The 17712-nt window shown below is 40.8% G+C and overlaps 1 protein-coding gene across 1 annotated transcript in view; it reads right to left on the minus strand.

Moving 5' to 3' along the window:
* Nucleotides 1-17712, minus strand: part of UTRN (utrophin) — a 445898-nt gene that overhangs the window by 306118 nt on the left and 122068 nt on the right. Inside the window, exons 14-20 of the mRNA XM_081094315.1 lie at nt 16108-16227; nt 14375-14476; nt 11535-11642; nt 11066-11245; nt 10064-10233; nt 5397-5520; nt 2457-2544 (exon numbers count right to left, since the gene is read on the minus strand). Of these exons, the coding sequence (XP_080950441.1) occupies nt 2457-2544; nt 5397-5520; nt 10064-10233; nt 11066-11245; nt 11535-11642; nt 14375-14476; nt 16108-16227 (892 nt within the window). The remainder of the gene's footprint in view (nt 1-2456; nt 2545-5396; nt 5521-10063; nt 10234-11065; nt 11246-11534; nt 11643-14374; nt 14477-16107; nt 16228-17712) is intronic.

Consider the following 17712-nt stretch of genomic DNA (forward strand, 5'->3'; position numbering starts at 1 on the left):
GGGGGTCAATTGGGGGCAGTCAGGCCGGCGGGGGGGGGCAGTTAGGGGTCAGCAGGCCAACAGGGGGACGGTTGGGCGCAAGCAGACCAGCGGGGAGGGCAGGTGGGGGCAAGCAGGCCAGTAGTGGGGGGAGTTGGGGGCAAGCAGGCTGGCGGGGGGGGGGGCAGTTGGGAGTGATCAGGCTGGCGGCGGGGTAAGTTTGGGGCGAGCAGGCCGACAGGCAGAGTGGTTAGGGGCAATCAGGCAGGCAGGCAGGTGAGCGATTAGGAGCCAGCAGTCCCGGATTGCAAGAGGGATGTCCAACTGCCGGTTTAGGCCCGATCCCACCTAAATCGACAGTCAGACATCCCCTGAGGAGTCCCAGATTGGAGAGGGTGCAGGCCGGGCTGAGGGACACCCCTCCCACCCCCTGTGCACGAATTTCGTACACCAGGCCACTAGTATATAATAATAGCTTTTGTCATATAAAATCTGTAAAAGTACTATGAAAAAGTATGAGAAATCTGCACAGGAGAGCATGTATGTTGGGAAGATAGGAGGCCAATAAAGACAATTATACTTTGTAAATATATACCATCGAAATCCAGGGAAATGAGAGCACTAAGGAAAAAAAGGCAAGTACAATGAAAGTTCACTTAAGACCCACAAATGATGCAATTTCAAAAATTCCTATAACATCCTGTATCCGCTGAAAATTAGAAATGCACACATGACAGGATTTGAATACATCACCCATGTCAGTGGCTGAAGTTCACTGACTGTCAGGCAGGTAACGGAATATTAATTAGACCTATGCAAGACATTCACACCACAGTCCAAGTTCAATCATCCCTGTTAATGGGGGTCATAAGCAAAACACATTGACATCTTCCTGACAACTAACTGAGCGATGGAAACAGAGGCTGTGCTTCCGCCAGGCCACTTCTGTTCTGAGTGGGCAAAAGAATAACGCCAACCACTTCATTTCATGTCAGCACTCTGTGCTAAACAAGAAAGAAAATCAAGCAGGTAAACACAGTTTTGAGATGAAAAGTATCGCTGCTCATTTAGAAAACAGGCAATGGGTGCTCACGTTAGGTACTAGGGAAGCCGAAGCAGCTTCTCCAATTCCTTTGTTTATTCACTGACAGTATTCCATGATCCATTTATGTTGCCCCTTCAAACCAATTCTCAGAATTTAAATCTCCCTCCTCCAAGCTTGAGGTAATATAGGTTGGACCAATATCAAGTAATAAGGAAAGCACAATTTGCATCATAAAAAAGGAAACCTACACACAGTTTTTTAAAATAATTGTTTTGCTCCCAGAGACACAAAATAATAACTTTTCTACCTCTATAGAACACCCAACTCGTAGAGGACTAATCGAAGCCAAATTGATAGCTCCTCATTTTACTAATTACTTAAAAAGGATAAAATAGAACATATTCTTGACATGATTATTTGAATATGCTTTTCTAAATGAACTGAATCATTTACCTGCCTCCTTACCTAGGCAGACTATGGCCAGATTACACCCTATAAAAAAAATCCTCTTATTAATTTTCGGTGTTCTAGGACTTACTTCAAATTTCTAGGGGAGGAGAAAGGGGAACAGAGAGGATCACCCAATTGTGCTCTCATTTCTGTTGAACATTCTGGTTTTAGAGCAGCAGCAGGACTTTCAGCACTAACCACAAGTGGAGAAATAATATGCAATACTATAAAATTACAATAATGGATAACATGGAACGACAGTGGGGAACTTTTAAAAAATCACTTTTATTCTCTCACTAATAAAAAACAAACACCTTCAGAAAATGATAAAATTAAACCCAGAACATATAATCCCTAGTCAGATCAGTGCCCCCATTTCTCAGCTTCCCACCCCATCCTAAAAAATTTTAATAACATATTAAATAAATAGAATCAGGGTTCTGTAATGAATGCATTTCCAGTCCTACCAAAGCTCAAAAAAATGGTAATGCAAAATATAAAAGGTTTCCTATGAAATTAAAAAAGCATATATTAGGTCACAAAATTCATACCTTAATGTAATTTTATCTCTCTGATGTTGCCAAAGCAAAAAATTTTCTTTTACAACCACTCCCCCGACCTCCCCACCCCCTCCCCCCACACACACACACACAAAAAATTTCCCAGCATATACCCCAAAGGAGGAGATTTTAAAAATCTATGCAGTGGAATGTAACTGTTTTGCTGAGATATCAGAGTTTTAGGTTCCCTGATCCTATCTAAAAGCAGAACAACTTTGCTTTTATCAGTTTGATAAATCAGCCTCAGCATAAGATTTCATTTGAAAAAAAAAACATTTTGCTGACAAAAAAGTTTCTGAAAACCACTCTTCTAGCAAAGAGGGTTAGAGTATCAAAACATATATATTTGATTTGTCAAACTGTAAATATGATGCAATGCCACCATCTAAAAACACATTAAAAAAAAAAATCAAGGGTCTCACCTTTTCCCATTTGCTCCAAAAGAATTTGTCCAGTTTTGTTTAATTCGTCTAATCTGGGTCTTCTTTCTGTCTGTTCTTTTTCTATTCCCTGGAAATAAAGTCTCAATATAAGAATATTGCAAATTTTCTTCTCAATATAATGCTAATGCTCTTTTAAGTTTTAGTGTTTAAAGTCCCTCCCACATTCCCTTTAGGTGTCACACTGTTTACCTAAGAGGATACTACCATACACAACTATGCAACTACAGGCCACTTTCCAGAGCACCAGAGATGATTAAATTTTAAAAGGTATATTCAAACAAACAATAAAAAACTTGGGTGTTTTTTTTTAATTTTACACTATAGTTATAAGTTTCTATCAAGAGGAAATAAGTAAAATTAGTGGTTTAGATCCAGGATATCTAACTATTCACATATAATAGCCTCCACATATGCCACACCATAAAAATAAGGGTTTGCATCCAGTGAACTGAATGTGCTCGGACAGAGATCACTGAACAAAAATTAATTAACAAGAAAAAGAAACAGCCCTCGCTAGTTTGGCTCAGTGAATAGCATGTCGGCCTATTGACTGAAGGGTCCCAGGTTTGACTGTGGTCAACGGCACATGCCTGGGTTGCAGGCTCAGTCCCTAGTAGGGGGCATGCAGGAGGAAGCTGATCAATGATTCTCTCTCATCATTGATGTTTCAACCTCTCTCTCCCTCTCCCTTCCTCTCTAAAATCAATAAAAATTATTTTTAAAAAAAGAAAGAAAAAGAGACCAAAATAATTTGAGTCGCAGTATTTTTTGTTGGTATTATATTAAGTCTAGAGTGTATTGCAAACGTCAATCATCAACATAAATTCATACATAATTTATAAATAATTCCAACATACTTTAGGATCCAAACTAAAGCATTTTGTTCTTTATGTTTTAAAAATGGCTTAGTTGTGTCTAGGTTGTGAAGACAAACTCCACAACCTCTAAGAAAGGGCTGAATAAGATCACGAGAATATATACACACACATACACACATGTGTGCACACTCAGTATTTGAAATTTTTCCATCTCCTCAATTCCCAATTGATATTAACTACTCAAATTGTGTCTAAAATAGCTCAATAAAAACTTGTAGGAAACCCATATTATTTCAACCAGACAATCCAGAGAAGGATGCCCTTTCTAACTTATGATACATGTAAGCACTGTCAAATAAATAGCTTTCCTATTTTGATCCACACAAACTTTAATGTGACTAAGAAACACAGCCATTTGTTTAGTCAAAGGTCAAGAAATAACAAGAGAGTCTAAGAAATACCATTTCTTTTTGTTAAGCTAAGTACTAATGCAAAAAGTCACCATCAAACTGGAGAAGAATGATTACCCCCTTTATACAAACTGATGTTTGATACCTTTGATGGTGGTGGTGGATTGGATTAGGGCAGTGGTCGGCAAACTGCGGCCCCTTGAGTGTGGCTCTTCCACAAAATACCACGTGCGGGCGCGCACGTACAGTGCGATTGAAACTTAATGGCCACATTCAAGGGGCCAAAGAGCTGCATGTGGCTCGCGAGCCGCAGTCTGCCAACTACTAGACTAGGGATTCTCCAGGTGGGGATTTTTAAACGTTCCCCAAGCTCCTGACCGACAAACTCCATTGCTAATGTACATGCAATACAGGCTTGCTCTAGATGCCCAATAGTTGATGAAAGGATGTACAGAGGCTTAATGACCACCAGTGACAGAAATCATGGCAGCCCCCTGTCACAATTTCAGTCACACACATATGGGTACAAAGCAGCAGAGCTAAGCTCCATTCATTTGATTAGCATTTGTGTTTAAACAACGGTGTCTCTTCTCTGAAGAGAGTACATTAAAGAAAGTTGAAATACTGTAACCCCCCTTATCCTCGGGGATACTTCCCAAGATCCCCATGAGATGTCTGAAACCACAAAGAATACCAAATCCAATATATGCTATATATCTTCCTATTTATATACAACTATGATAAATGAGGCACAAAAAGGAACTAACAAGATACTAATAATAAAATAGAACAATTATAACAATACGTTGTAATAAAAGTTATGTATATGTGGTCTCCCTCTCTCTCAAAATACTTTATTGCACTGTACTCACCTTTTCTTTTCACATATCTAAAGTGCCAGTATCACTACTCTTGTGCTTTGGGGCCATTATTAAGTAAAATAAGCATTATTGCACATAAGCACAGTGATACCTCAACAGTCGATCTGATAATGAATTAGCCACTAAATGACTAATAAAAGGGTAGCCTGTACAACGTGGATACACTGAATAAAGGTGGGATTCATGTCCCAGGTGGGGTGAAGCAGGACAGTGAGAGATGTCATCATGCCGCTCAGAACGGCATGCAATTTAAAACTTCTGAACTGTTTATTTCTAGAATTCTCCATTTAATATTCTTGGGCTGCGGTTGATTGCAGACAACTGTGCATAAGGAAGTACTACTGTAGTTTGCTGCATTCAGAAAGCAAAACGTCTTCTGCACACACAAAGTCACAAATTATTAGGTACCAGATTAAGAGCTAATCAAGAGGGGGGTGGGAGTGGCTGGGGAGAGGTCAATGGGGGAAAAAGGAGACTCATGTAATACTTTAAACAATAACAAATTTAAATTTTTAAAAAAGATCTAATCAATCTAAAAATAGAAATAATATTTAGATCACCTTAGGAAGTAAGAGTTCTTCCTACACAACTTAGTGGTTAAGGAAGAAGGGAAAAAATTTCTCTTCCACACAGGGATCTGATCCCAGCCAGCTTGAATCAATTCAAAATTTACTACAATGTTCTAAAAGCTGCGTTGTGGCTACATTTATTTTATAGGAAGCTTTTGGGTCCCATCCCATCTTTATGCCAAAGTAAATCTATCCTGATGAAATATTTTATTCACTAGTGTACTTTTGTTTTATGTTTTACCTTCAACTTCTTTTTCATTTCTGAAGTCTCTTGCATCTTCTTATATTCTTTTATCTCTGTGGCCTGAATGGCAGTCTTTGATTTCAAAATCCAGTCCAGCAGCTCTGCACTCAGGGCATCAAACCTGATTTGAGATTCAGATGTTACCACTTGTCATTCGTTTCCTTCTATTGTTTCACTTGGCTCAAGAAAGAGAACAGCACCCATCCAGCAAGCGTTTTAAACACCCCTCAGACAACAAACGGAAGAGCCAACCCAGAAATACAGAAACCACACAACATAACAACATGCATGCACAATTCAAAGTATGAACAGAGGAATAATAGTGTCGTGTTAATAAGTAAAGAAAATAAATATTAAAAGGTTGAAATGGTTGAAGAAATTACTTGTATTTTTATAAACGCTCGTAGATAATGAAAAACAGATTTGGTTAGATAATGACAAAAAAGAACAAGTAGGGACAGTGCTAACGTTCATGCCTTCTTTAATTCAGCATGTTTCTGAAGTGAGCCTATTATATGCCAGGCTCTGGTCTGGGCTCTTGACATGAAGGTAAATGAGACAATCCCAGCCTGTAGGGAGGGCAATGTAAAGTGAAGGGCAATAGCAAAAGGAATTTTCAAGGTGCTAATTCCAGGAATCCATAGGCCGGCTCCTCATCCGGTCAGGGAGGAATGGCTTCCTGGAGTAGAACAGCATTGAGCCAGGAGTTTTCCTCGCAAAGGGAGAACAAAGAAAGGAAGGACCACACTTTGCAAACTGCAAGTATTTAGATGCGGCTGGAACGGTGAGTACTAGGCAGGGAGTACACCAACCAGTTACTAGACAGCCCTAGAGAACAGGTGAAAGAGTTTGGGTTTAAACAAAAGGCAACTGAGAGCCAGTGAAGGGTCTAAAGCATAGGACTGACAAGATCCTATCTACCTGTGGGTGCTCACAGAGAAGAATCAAGAGAGGCAAGATCCGAGAAAGGGCTGTGGTGGGAACAGGAGCCAGAGAGAAGGTAATGCCAGTGGGGAGGAAGGAAAATGTGCAGACTTGAGAGGTGTTGGGAAGGGAAGTCAAAACACAGTGAGGAGGAACAACAGGGGAAACATTCAAGGATTGCTGGCCATCCACCAGGCCCTTTTCTAAGCGTTCTGTGTATTCTTTACTCAAGGCCTCTTTGCAACAATCCTATGAAGAAGACACTATTACTTCCCTTTGAATGATGAAGGAATTGAGCTTCTGGGAGTTTTAAATAACTCCACAAAGTGGAGGCCACAAAGTTAATAAATGATGGAGCTGGGAGTCCAACTGAGGCCGTCTGTTCTCTTGACAGACTCTCCTGCCAGCGTTTCTCAAAACAACCTCTGGATACTTTCAGGTACTTTAAGGTGAGCATGGGTTGTCCTTCCTGATTCTTTTGGGAAACTTCGCTTAAAGTTTTCCTAGTGAAAACCACAGTGAGGAGGAACAGGAGGAGGAACATATGGATATTTGCTTTTTCATCCACGTAAATTTTCTTTGTAGCTTGTAAAAGATTTCGTGACACTCCAGGTACATCACCAGAGGTCAGTGTGCCGCTCAAACCATGGTACACTCCTCCTGCCATCTTATCAGTTGATTTCTCTTTACTCTTTCAGAGAAGGGGAGCACCACCCGAAGGTGACACATTTAAATGACCTTGGAGACTTAGTCCATTTCTGGGAAAGCTCAGGTCACTTTAGCCATATCTAGATTACAGGAAAGGGCTGCCCCTATGGTGGCAAACAGCCACCAGCAGCACCAAGGGAAGAGCAGGGACAATAAACCACCATTTCGGAAGCTTATATTATTACATGAAGTTGTACCCAGCAGTTACTTAAGGTCCATATCCGCTTGGACAGCTCATTTTTAACACAAGTTGATAGTGGTTTCTAAGGGTCTGGAAGCCATTTTATAATAGAAATGGTAAAGAATTCCCTGGACTTTAGGACAATGAATGGAAATTGGAATATGAAGCCTATCCTCAAATACTAAAGAGGGCGGGTATGTCTTGCCCCAGAAAGACTGAGCTAGCTTGAATCACAAAGCTGTGTTATGGCTACATTTATTTTCCAGGAAGCCTCTGGATCCCATCACATCACACATGGGTAGACTGAGAGGGGGCCGAGTTGGGGTTTAATTTCTAATACTGAGATTTCACTGCCTTCTATTAGAATGAACTGGACATCCTCAAACTTCTATTTGTCCAGGGACCATCTAAAGAATGTCTACCTCAATCAACCAGTAAACTAGAAAACTGTGGTCCTCACAGCTGGTTGCTTACCCAACAGACACCTCCCTCCCCACACTTCCTCCTTGCTGCCAGAGTCCCCAGAGCAAAACTACAACGGCTGGAGAGGCGGGGCAGCTTCAACCTCCCAAGCACCCAGAGCATGGACAAGTGACTGAGTCCTGACTAGTGAGGCTGGGGGAACTTAGCTGATGTCTCCCAGGAAAGGTCTCCCTGATTTAAGAGAGAGAGAGAGAGAGAGAGAGAGAGAGAGAGAGAGAGAGAGAGAGAGAGAGAGAAAATAAGAAAAAACTGCCCTTACTGCCTATAAAGCAGGTTGTGCAGGATGTCCATGCTTCAGTAGCACCTTGGGGACCCTGAGAAGACAGGCCTGGGGGTAAAAGCCACCAGGCTGAGGAAGGCGGAGACAATGTGCAGGATGCTGCATGACCATCCCTACCTCCAGACTCCTCGTAACATGAAATGAGACCTCACTAAGTCACAGGTACAGTACTGTGTTTCTTGCAGCAGAATGCAAATTATACAACAGGCCATGTTTAAGATCTTATAGTTAAGCACTTGCGATATTGTGATTTATAGTAAGAAATATATATTTGGTCTTAGTCCCATTTCTGGCTCAGAGTGCCTAAAACCCTTGAAACTTCCTAACTGATGAGAGCAACAGAGTTATCACTTTTTATGTGAATGAGCTGACTTTTGGATCCCACCTAAAGATGGAGGCTGGGTGCCAGGAGACCCAACCTGTGATTAGGGGCTGGAACTTTCAGTCCCACCCCACCATCCTGACCTCTGGAGGAGGAAGGGGAGGGAAGTTGAATCCATCACCAATGGCTAATGATTTAATCAATCATGCCTAGGTAATGAAGCCTCTGTAAAAACCCAAAAGGACGGGGTTCAGAGAGCTTCCGGGGGGGGGGGGGGTGAACAAGTGGAGGTGCCAGGAGAGTTGCCGCCTGGAGAGGGCGTGGAAGCTCTGTGCTTTTTCTCTTATCCTATGCACCTCTTCCATCTGGCGGTTCCTGGGTTATATCCTCTTATAATAAACCAGTGGTCTAGTAAGTAAAATGCTTCTGAGTTGGGTGAGCCACTCTCACAAGTTAATCAAACCCACAGAGGAGGTCTTAGGAACCTCCAATGTATAGCCAGTCAGTTAGACGCACAGGTAACAACTCATTGGACTGAACCATTAACCTAGAATCCGATGCTGTAGGAAGTGTCAGAATTGAGCTTAATTGTAGGACACCCAGCTAGTGTCCCCTGACCTGCTTTTTGGGAGAATCCTCCCTTTCCCACCTACACTGGAATAGGTACCAGAACTTACTGATGCACCCTAGTTTTTTAAAACCTTCTCAGCTTCCAAAAGCACAGAGTCAGCCCTGGAGAGATACGTTGCTGGATATACTGGCAGAATACAAACACTCATGAAATGAAAGGTCTACAACAATATGAACATCAAAAGCACCTTCCTCATCTGCTGTCTTGGCTCCAAAAGTAACAGTTCCAAGGAGGTACACTGGTCCTGCAAGGAGGTGCTATTGGGAGGACGCACAGCCCTGTCATCAAAATGAAAATCATCTGGTAAAACTGGAATCCTGCTTTGTCTGACAAAAGCTAAATTGGTGAAATCACATCATTTTTATTCAGGCAAAACTAACTGCCCACTTACCCGAGCACTGGGACGCTACTGTAAAAGGGAGAGAAAAATAGTTCTACTCAAGGGTGTTTTGAGGACTACCTGCTACAGTTCATGTGAGGTACCTGGGCCACAGCATGGCTTAACAGGGTAGCTGGCATTCTATCTATGCCAGGGCTGATTGATCCCCTTATAAAGATCCCAAGTTTATTTTGAATCAATAAGATGAAAAGATAGCGTATGCTAAAGATGAATCTTCAAGCCAAACACAAAGAATCTGTAAATGAATCTAGAAAATAGAATTAACAAAGGCAGAAAGAAAACATGAAAAAAGAATGAGGGGTGGAAAAAAAAAAAAAAAACAGAAAAAAAGGAGACTAATTACTTCCCTGGAATAATTACTTGAGAGAAGAAAGCAGATTCACAAACAATAAGGAGATGTAAGTAAAGCAAGACTGTCAGAAGGGTGGCAGTGAAAGAAAGAAAAAATGAGGGATCATGGGCAATCATATCCTCCAGGTAAACGATAGGAAAGGAAGAAGCAAGGGCGTCAGCACACAGTTCAGGTTGAACACAGGATAAATAAAACCATCCGAGACAACACGGATACTTAGCCAGTGGGAAGTAGAATACTCAGAGCACTCAGGGGTAGTGAGTGGTTCCTAACAATAATTATGTCTAAATTTGCATATCATTCGTGGTTAGTATGACATAGGTGCTGAGTACAAAATACATAGTGTGGGGTCCTGGGTTTGGAAAACGTCTGTCTGTTCTCACTTTTTCTTCGCTTCCATGTCCACGGGGATCTGTCTCTTCTTTGGAGGAGGAGGAGGAGGCAGCTCTTGCTTAGACCTTTTGGTGGTCACTTGTTCTCTTATGTGAACAGTCTCCAAAAGGTCCTTCTGAGGAATTTGGGACATCCCCAGCTTTCCGACAGCCTGAGTCACCTGAAGTAAGAGCAGCCAAAGTTTTAGGTTTTATTACAGCTTTATTGAGATATCATTCATATGCCAGAAGGTTCTTTCTTTGAGGATGTAAATGCAATGGTTATTAGTGTACAGACTTATGCAACCATGCCCACTTTCTATTCCCAGAATAATTTTATTATTATTTCATAAAGAAACCCAGTACCCATTAACAGTCACTTCCCAACCTCTCTCCCGCCTTGGCTCCTGGCAACCACTAATCTACCTTCTGTCTCTATGAGTTTGTATATCCTATATAGTTCATATAGATAGAATCATGGTGCCTATAAACTTGGTACTGGCTCCTTTCACTTGTATGTTTTCAAGGTTGATCCATGTCATCGCACATATCAGTACTTACTTTTTTTATTGCCAAAAAATATTCCATTGTATGTCTATACCACATTTTGTTAATCAATTGACCTACTGTATATTTGAGTCATTTCACTTTTTGTCTATTATGAATAATGTTGCTATGAACATTCATGTACCAACCAAAGTTTTGGGTTTTTTATCAATTCGCTAAAATATTTTCAAATGCATAAAATTTAAAGATCATTTAATGGATTCATGTCTGTTATCAGTTAGCAAGCGTTAAATCACTGGATATTAATCCTTTTTTTAAGATCCATTAAAATTTACTTTAGAAAACTAAAAGACATTTTCATGTCAATTTTTCAATTTTATAGTAAACCAGGTATAAGGAACCAACTTTTTAGTTTAGCTACTACTCTTTTATTTCATAAAAACTAAAACTAACCTGAAATTTAACTTCTACTTAATGGCACAACATATTATCTGGAGCAAACGATACCTGGTTGGAGGAATCTTCTAGTCTCTGAACCAGAGAATCCCATCTCTGAGTCAGTTCCTCGGAATCACTGTTGATCTTCTTAGATGCCTTAGGGTTATCAAGTAATTGGCCCACATCCTGGCCAATCTCACTCAGCTGGTCCAATGCTTGACGCTTCATTTCCATGTCTTCCTTCAAAATCTAGTATTTCAGATATTCGTTAGATGACTCTCTTTTCACAGGACTTTATCTTCCTGTTTCCCAGTCAGAACATGTAAATATGTATATATTTTACAGGAGAATGTACCCTTGCAGTTACTAGTATCTGATGCTAAAACGTAAGACTCCTGGTTCTAGACCATTCCACGGCAGCATTCCAGTGCTGGGTAATGTGTCCTACTCTGGATTTTCTAAATGGTTTCAACCACTGATGTAAAACGCTAAAATATCACAGGCTCACAAGACAGACGCTGACAATGACATCACTTACAGCCAGGCGGCGAACACTTATGCTTAGCTCCTTTTGGTCTCTGAAGGTGCTCGTCTGGACTTTATTTAACGCCTCTTCTTTTTCGGTTAGCCAAGCTTTCAGCAAGCACTATAAGTAATAACAAAAGTTAGAAATACATGTGGGGAGTCACTTGGTAATTCGATTCAACCAAGTTCCCAAATCGCTAAGATTTATGTTCTTAGAAGCTTTATCCTTATCTTGACTAAGAAGAACCCCAAAAACCTAAGCATGAGGCATGCGTGACACAGAAAAGTCATTATCCTGCATAGATTTGCAACAGATCAACCTGAAATTAGCCCCACTCCTGGATAAGTAAACCTATTCAAGTCTCCAAAAGAATCACATTGTAACACTCCAGAGACAGGGGGAATCTCGGAGATTGCCTTGTCTCAGTCCCTTGTTTTAGGAAGGAGAGAGAGGAGAGCCAAGTTATACAGCCAAGGTCCCTTGGCTAGTTCACAGAAGAGCCAGATCAGGGACCCACACTGCAAAGCTAATGGTTTTTCCAGAGCATCATGCTGCAAAACCGCACCAACACTCCAGGTTCGACAGCAATTACGGTCTGAGGACAGTCCAAAGTAGAAAGACAGTTAAACTTCACTGGCCAACAATACATGTTGTTTTAGGCAGAAGTAGAGAGATCAATTTGAAGCAGGGGTGGAAAACAACATAACCTCATCGGGATAATTCTTCCCAAAACGTGGCATCTACCACACAAACCCTTTTCTATAGACTGGGGGGGGGGGGGGGGGGAGTCTTGGTTCTATGTTTGCAATAGAATCAATTCTTTCTCTAACTGTATTTTTTTAATCAGTGAATTTTACAACTATTCCTTTCCTCTATATTACACACAAACAAAAAGATGAAGATGAAGGACATAAAAGACAAGAGTGGGTCCTGCCCTCAGCAATAATAAGGGTAATAAGATATGTGCAGGAGTCACCATGGCACAAGATACAAAGTGCAGACACCACATAAGAGACCGATTCCAGTTTAGAGACAAGGAGAGCGGGGGATTTATAGATGGCTTCACGGTTCCTGATGGCTGGAGAGAACTTAAAAATGAGGAGATGAGTCTAAGGACATTCCATAGCCGATGCCAATCCTTAACCAAAAACACCGAAGGCTAGAAAACAGATGAAATACAGACACTCTTTCAAAAAACAAAGACAAGAAAACAACAACCTAAACCAGGAGGCACTTACAAGGCTCCATGCACTGGAATAGAAAGTAAAAAAGAACCAGCACTATTCTTGCAGCATTGGCAGCCTAGCCATGGGCTAGGGACTGGGAATTCAGGGTTTGAGCACTGGGCACATGGAAGGACAGAGGGAACATGAAGGCTGGAAAGGTAGGTTGGAGTCCTTTACAGAGTACCCCCTGCTACACTTCAAGCTACAGAAGTTTGGAACTCATTCTCACAGCCCATTTCTGACGCTTGAGGCCTCTGCAGCTGAATGCAAAATAATCCCATGAAAGATGTTCTAAATGAGATACGACTAACTTGGGCTCATTTCTGCAATAGCAGATTTCTCTACATTAAGCACCCATGCTGGATTCAACTCTCCATTTTCAGAAGATCCCTCCTTCCATGTCACTAGCAGAAAGCCATTCAAAGGTGAGTTATAAACCTAAAATACTGGCCCAAATAGCAGCTATTCCTTACCTGTAAATATTTTTTTTTTTGCCAAATTAAAATTCCTTCCAAATTTTAAATTATTTTACTTAGCAGAAAAGCAACACAATCGTTTTCTCTGGCAATCGATGTCTCCTACTGTCATTATTAAAGTAAATTTTTAACTATTCGATGTTACGCCTTGGAGTGAAAACAGGATCTAAGTAAATGTAAGTATTTTGTAAAGTGAACTGTAAATATTTCAGACATCAGAAATCTGGCCCATTTGGGATTCTTAACAGGAATATTGTGACCAATGATTGGGGGTGGGGAGTAGTGATTAACAATTTATACTGGGACAGATTTTGTACCCCACTTTTGCAGATGTTCTATCTGCACCATATTTAGTGAACCACAAAGCACTGCACACTTGTTTTTATTGCCTGAAAAGCATACAGTTCCTTTTTTGTAGATGGAAATGAGATGCATTTAAAAGAATTGAAATGGACACTGAAATGAGGGAATAGAGTATCTGTTTATTTTCTAAACCACAACTGTTTGGTGTTTTCAGGGCAAGTTTTGCTTATTTGTATTCTGTTTTGATGGCTGCTTTTCTGGAAGGATGGAGGAGGCAAAGGGCCACCACTCTGACTGAAAACTTAAAGGGGCAGTTTTGCACAAAAGGTTCGTTTACTATGGTAACACTTAGTAGGAAAAAATATACTATCATCCAAATGTAAAATCAATGGTGTTGCTAAATAATGTTTTCTAGTTAAATTCAGTAGTTATTCTGTTTTAAAATCATTAAAAATTCTTATGACTTAAAGGCCACAAAGTATTAAGTGGATTACTTATTTATGGAGCACAAACTAAATGCTAGGCACTGTGTTGGTACAAGTTCAAACACATAACCCAGCACAAATGCATGAAATTATAATGTCAAGCAAACCCTGAAAGTAGCATGTCTAAATACTAACATTCTTAAAAATAAACACAGATCACATTATTGTTACAATGGAGCAATACAGTATAATCTCCATGAATACTCATCATGTAAAATGGATACAAATCTGACTTTAAAAATAACAAATAATTACTTATAAAGGTTCCTTTAGAAGAAAAGTAAGACTTCATTCTAATGCCATAATTAAAGATGAGTTACCTCCCACCATCTATTTTGACCATATGGATAACAGTTTCATACCTGTTCTTCCAATAATTCCTGCCACAAGATATTGATTTCGTGTAACCTATTCCAGCGTTCCTCAGTCCATCGGCACACTGCTGTCCAACGTTGACCAAGTTTCTAGTAAAGGGAGAAACCACCCTTTGTCAACACAGCTTTAAGAGATAGTTACCATGATCCTCAAAGAAACTCTTGACATCAGTTGTTCTCTATTACAAAGTTTTAAATATATATAATAAAAATTGCTTTAAAATAATACAGATGAATCCTATATATTTATAGATGAGAAAAACTAATTTCCATAAACTGTAACTAATTATTTTACACTATAGAGCTAATAAGTATCACAACTAGAACTCTATCCTGTAACTGTCTACTCCAAATTCCTGCCCTTTCCATTTTATTGTGGTTTTTATTTGAGAATTTAGCATTTTTACATATATCTTCAAAATAGAGCAAACATCTACTTTTTGTGCTGAAATTGTTTTCAGGCTATAATTGTCTTTAAAACAAAATACAACACATCAGTAATTTTTAACCACTTTTATATGCCAAGAAAATTTTCATCTGTAATACAAGAGTTATGAAAAACTTTTAACCTTACAAAAACTATGTGTTGAATGAGAGAATTTCTATTAAATATACTTAATTGATTTTTTTCTGCTTACATCTCATGATCCATAGAAAATTCCACAAAATTTAGCCACAGAATATGTACAAGTACTAGCAATACTAAATAAATAATTTTGATTACTTTTTTAAAAAAAAGTATTATTCATGATGTTTCCTAATAAATTACTTTGTTACCATTATATAAATAATAACTAACAAATGTTCAACTTATTTCTACATTACTTAAATATGAGTGCTCGCTTCGGCAGCACATACACTTAGATATGAGCAAGAGTTAATTCATAGTATCCTATTTTGATATGTAATACCAGAGAACACTTTGGACAGTGCAGCGGGTCAAAGACAGAGCCAGAAGACAGGTCTCATCATGAAAACCCACTGTCTAAACAGGCTAGACACGAATGCCTACCTCTCAGGTTACTGTAAAAACTAAGCACTTCTGCACAAAGTCTCATGACCACTGGCCAACTTTAAATGAAGATACATGTCCGAAAGTTTCCAAATATCATAAACTGGCAACATCATAGCAGATGATTCCAGTATTATTCAAATGAAATACCAATCAATCTCTTTGTAAAGACTTTACACTATAACCTTTGTGAGAAAAGAAGCAATCTGTTGGGGTTCCCAAAACTGCTACTGAAATTCACACATTGGTCCAACCAAAGAAACAGGGATATGAAATCCTACATGGCTGAAATTCTCAAATGTTAATATGCCTGGACATTTTTTTAAAGTGCAGATCCACTGAGCCCCAATCCCAGGAATTCAGGTCTGCATGGAGCCCAGAAATCTATATTTCAGCAAATTCCTCAAGTGATTCTGAGCAAGAAGCCTGTGGGCCACTTGTCGAGATCAGTTCCTGTGCTTCCCAACCTTGTTACTATTACACACAAAACACCCTGCCCATTCATCCCAAGGGCTGATGTAAAGGAAGGTACCGAGGTACTCCTGTAACCCATATGCTGTGGAACCCCACCTGGGAAGGACAGTCTAAAGTAGGTTCATCTACTCTTCTACATAAACAGTGTGATGAGATGTAAAAAAAATAAGGGTACATGGAATTGGGTCTCAGACCATGGGCCCCTTGGGGTCACCCTCCTCCTCAGGGTCCTTACCTGTAGCTGATCTTCCAGGACAGCTGTGGCACTCTCACCGCTGTTTTCATCAACAATCACCACCATGTGAGTTAATGAATTTACCTTCACCTGCTCAGCCTCAAGATCATTTTGCAAGCTCTAGAGAAAAAAAATTAAGATATACCATTATCTCTACTCTCTCACATTTACCTATTTAAAATCCACTTGGTTGTCAATAGTAATTAAGGATATTTAATGAGGCATCGTGTTTAAATTTCCAATCATTACCCTAAGTGTTCTACTAATGAAACAAGCCCGTTATACATCTTTACATTTCATTATGAACCAAAGCAATTTGAAAATGCAATGTCATAACAGATGGCAAATGGGATGCCATTACTTTTAGTCCAAATTGTGGCAAAAAATAATCCAATCTAATAAATGACAAAAAGGGTAATTGACTGTACCTTCACTACACTTCCCACTGGCTAATCAGGGTGATATGCAAATTAACCGCCAACAAAGATGGTGGCCGGTAGCCATGCAGCTGAAGCAAGCAGGAGGCTTGCTTGCTCCAGTGATGGAGGAAGCCAAAGTTCCCCGCCTGCCGTGGCCCGGCTCTGAGCTCCGAAAGCAACAAAGTTTCAATTATAGAAGCTAAACAAACCCTAGATACCTGCTTTCAGCAGGCCGTGGCCTCAGAGCTGGAGCAAGCAAGAGCCAGCCCTCAGCTCCAGTGACGGCAACAAAGTTTCAATTATAGAAGGTAAACAAATCCCAGAATTTAAAAAAAAGAAAAAAAGGAGAGGCTGGGAGCTTCAGTCACCGGCCAGCTTGAAAACGGTCCTCAGCCCCTCATCCAGGCTGGCCAGGCACCCCAGTGGGGACCCCCGACCTGAAGGGAGTGTGACCAGCTGCAAATAGCCATCTGTCCCTCATCCAGGCTGGCCAGGCACCCAAGCAGGACCCCCACCCTGATCCGGGACACCCTTCAGGGCAAACCAGCTGGCCCCCACCCGTGCACCAAGCCTCTATCCCAGGGGTGGGCAAACTTTTTGACTTGAGGGCCACAATGGGTTCTTAAACTGGACCAGAGGACCGGAACAAAAGCATGGATGGAGTGTTTGTGTGAACTAATATAAATTCAAAGTAAATATCATTACATAAAAGGGTACGGTCTTTTTTTTTTTTTAGTTTTATTCATTCCAAACGGGCCGGATCCAGCCCGCGGGCCGTAGTTTGCCCACGGCTGCTCGATCCTAGATAGTAAAAGGGTAATATGCAAACTGACCCTAACAGCAGAAAGACTGGGAATGACTGGTCACTATTACACACACTGCCCACCAGGGGGCAGACGCTCAATGCAGGTCAGTGCGCTCCCACATGGGGGAGCTCTGCTCAGCCACAAGCCAGGCTGATGGCTGCCAGTACAGCGGTGGTGGTGGGAGCCTCTCCTGCCTCCTCAGCAGCACTAAGGATGTCCAACTGCAGCTTAGGTCTGCTCCCCGCTGGCAAGTGGACATCCCCTGAGGGCTGCCAGGCCTCCAGAGGGATGTCTGATTGCCAGCTTAGGCCCAAACCCCCGGGGAGCAGGCCTAAGCCAGCAGATGGTCATCCCCTGATGGGTCCCAGACTGTGAGAGGG

This window comes from Myotis nattereri (assembly GCF_964212035.1).
Source record: "Myotis nattereri genome assembly, chromosome: 6".
Taxonomy (NCBI): domain Eukaryota; kingdom Metazoa; phylum Chordata; class Mammalia; order Chiroptera; family Vespertilionidae; genus Myotis; species Myotis nattereri.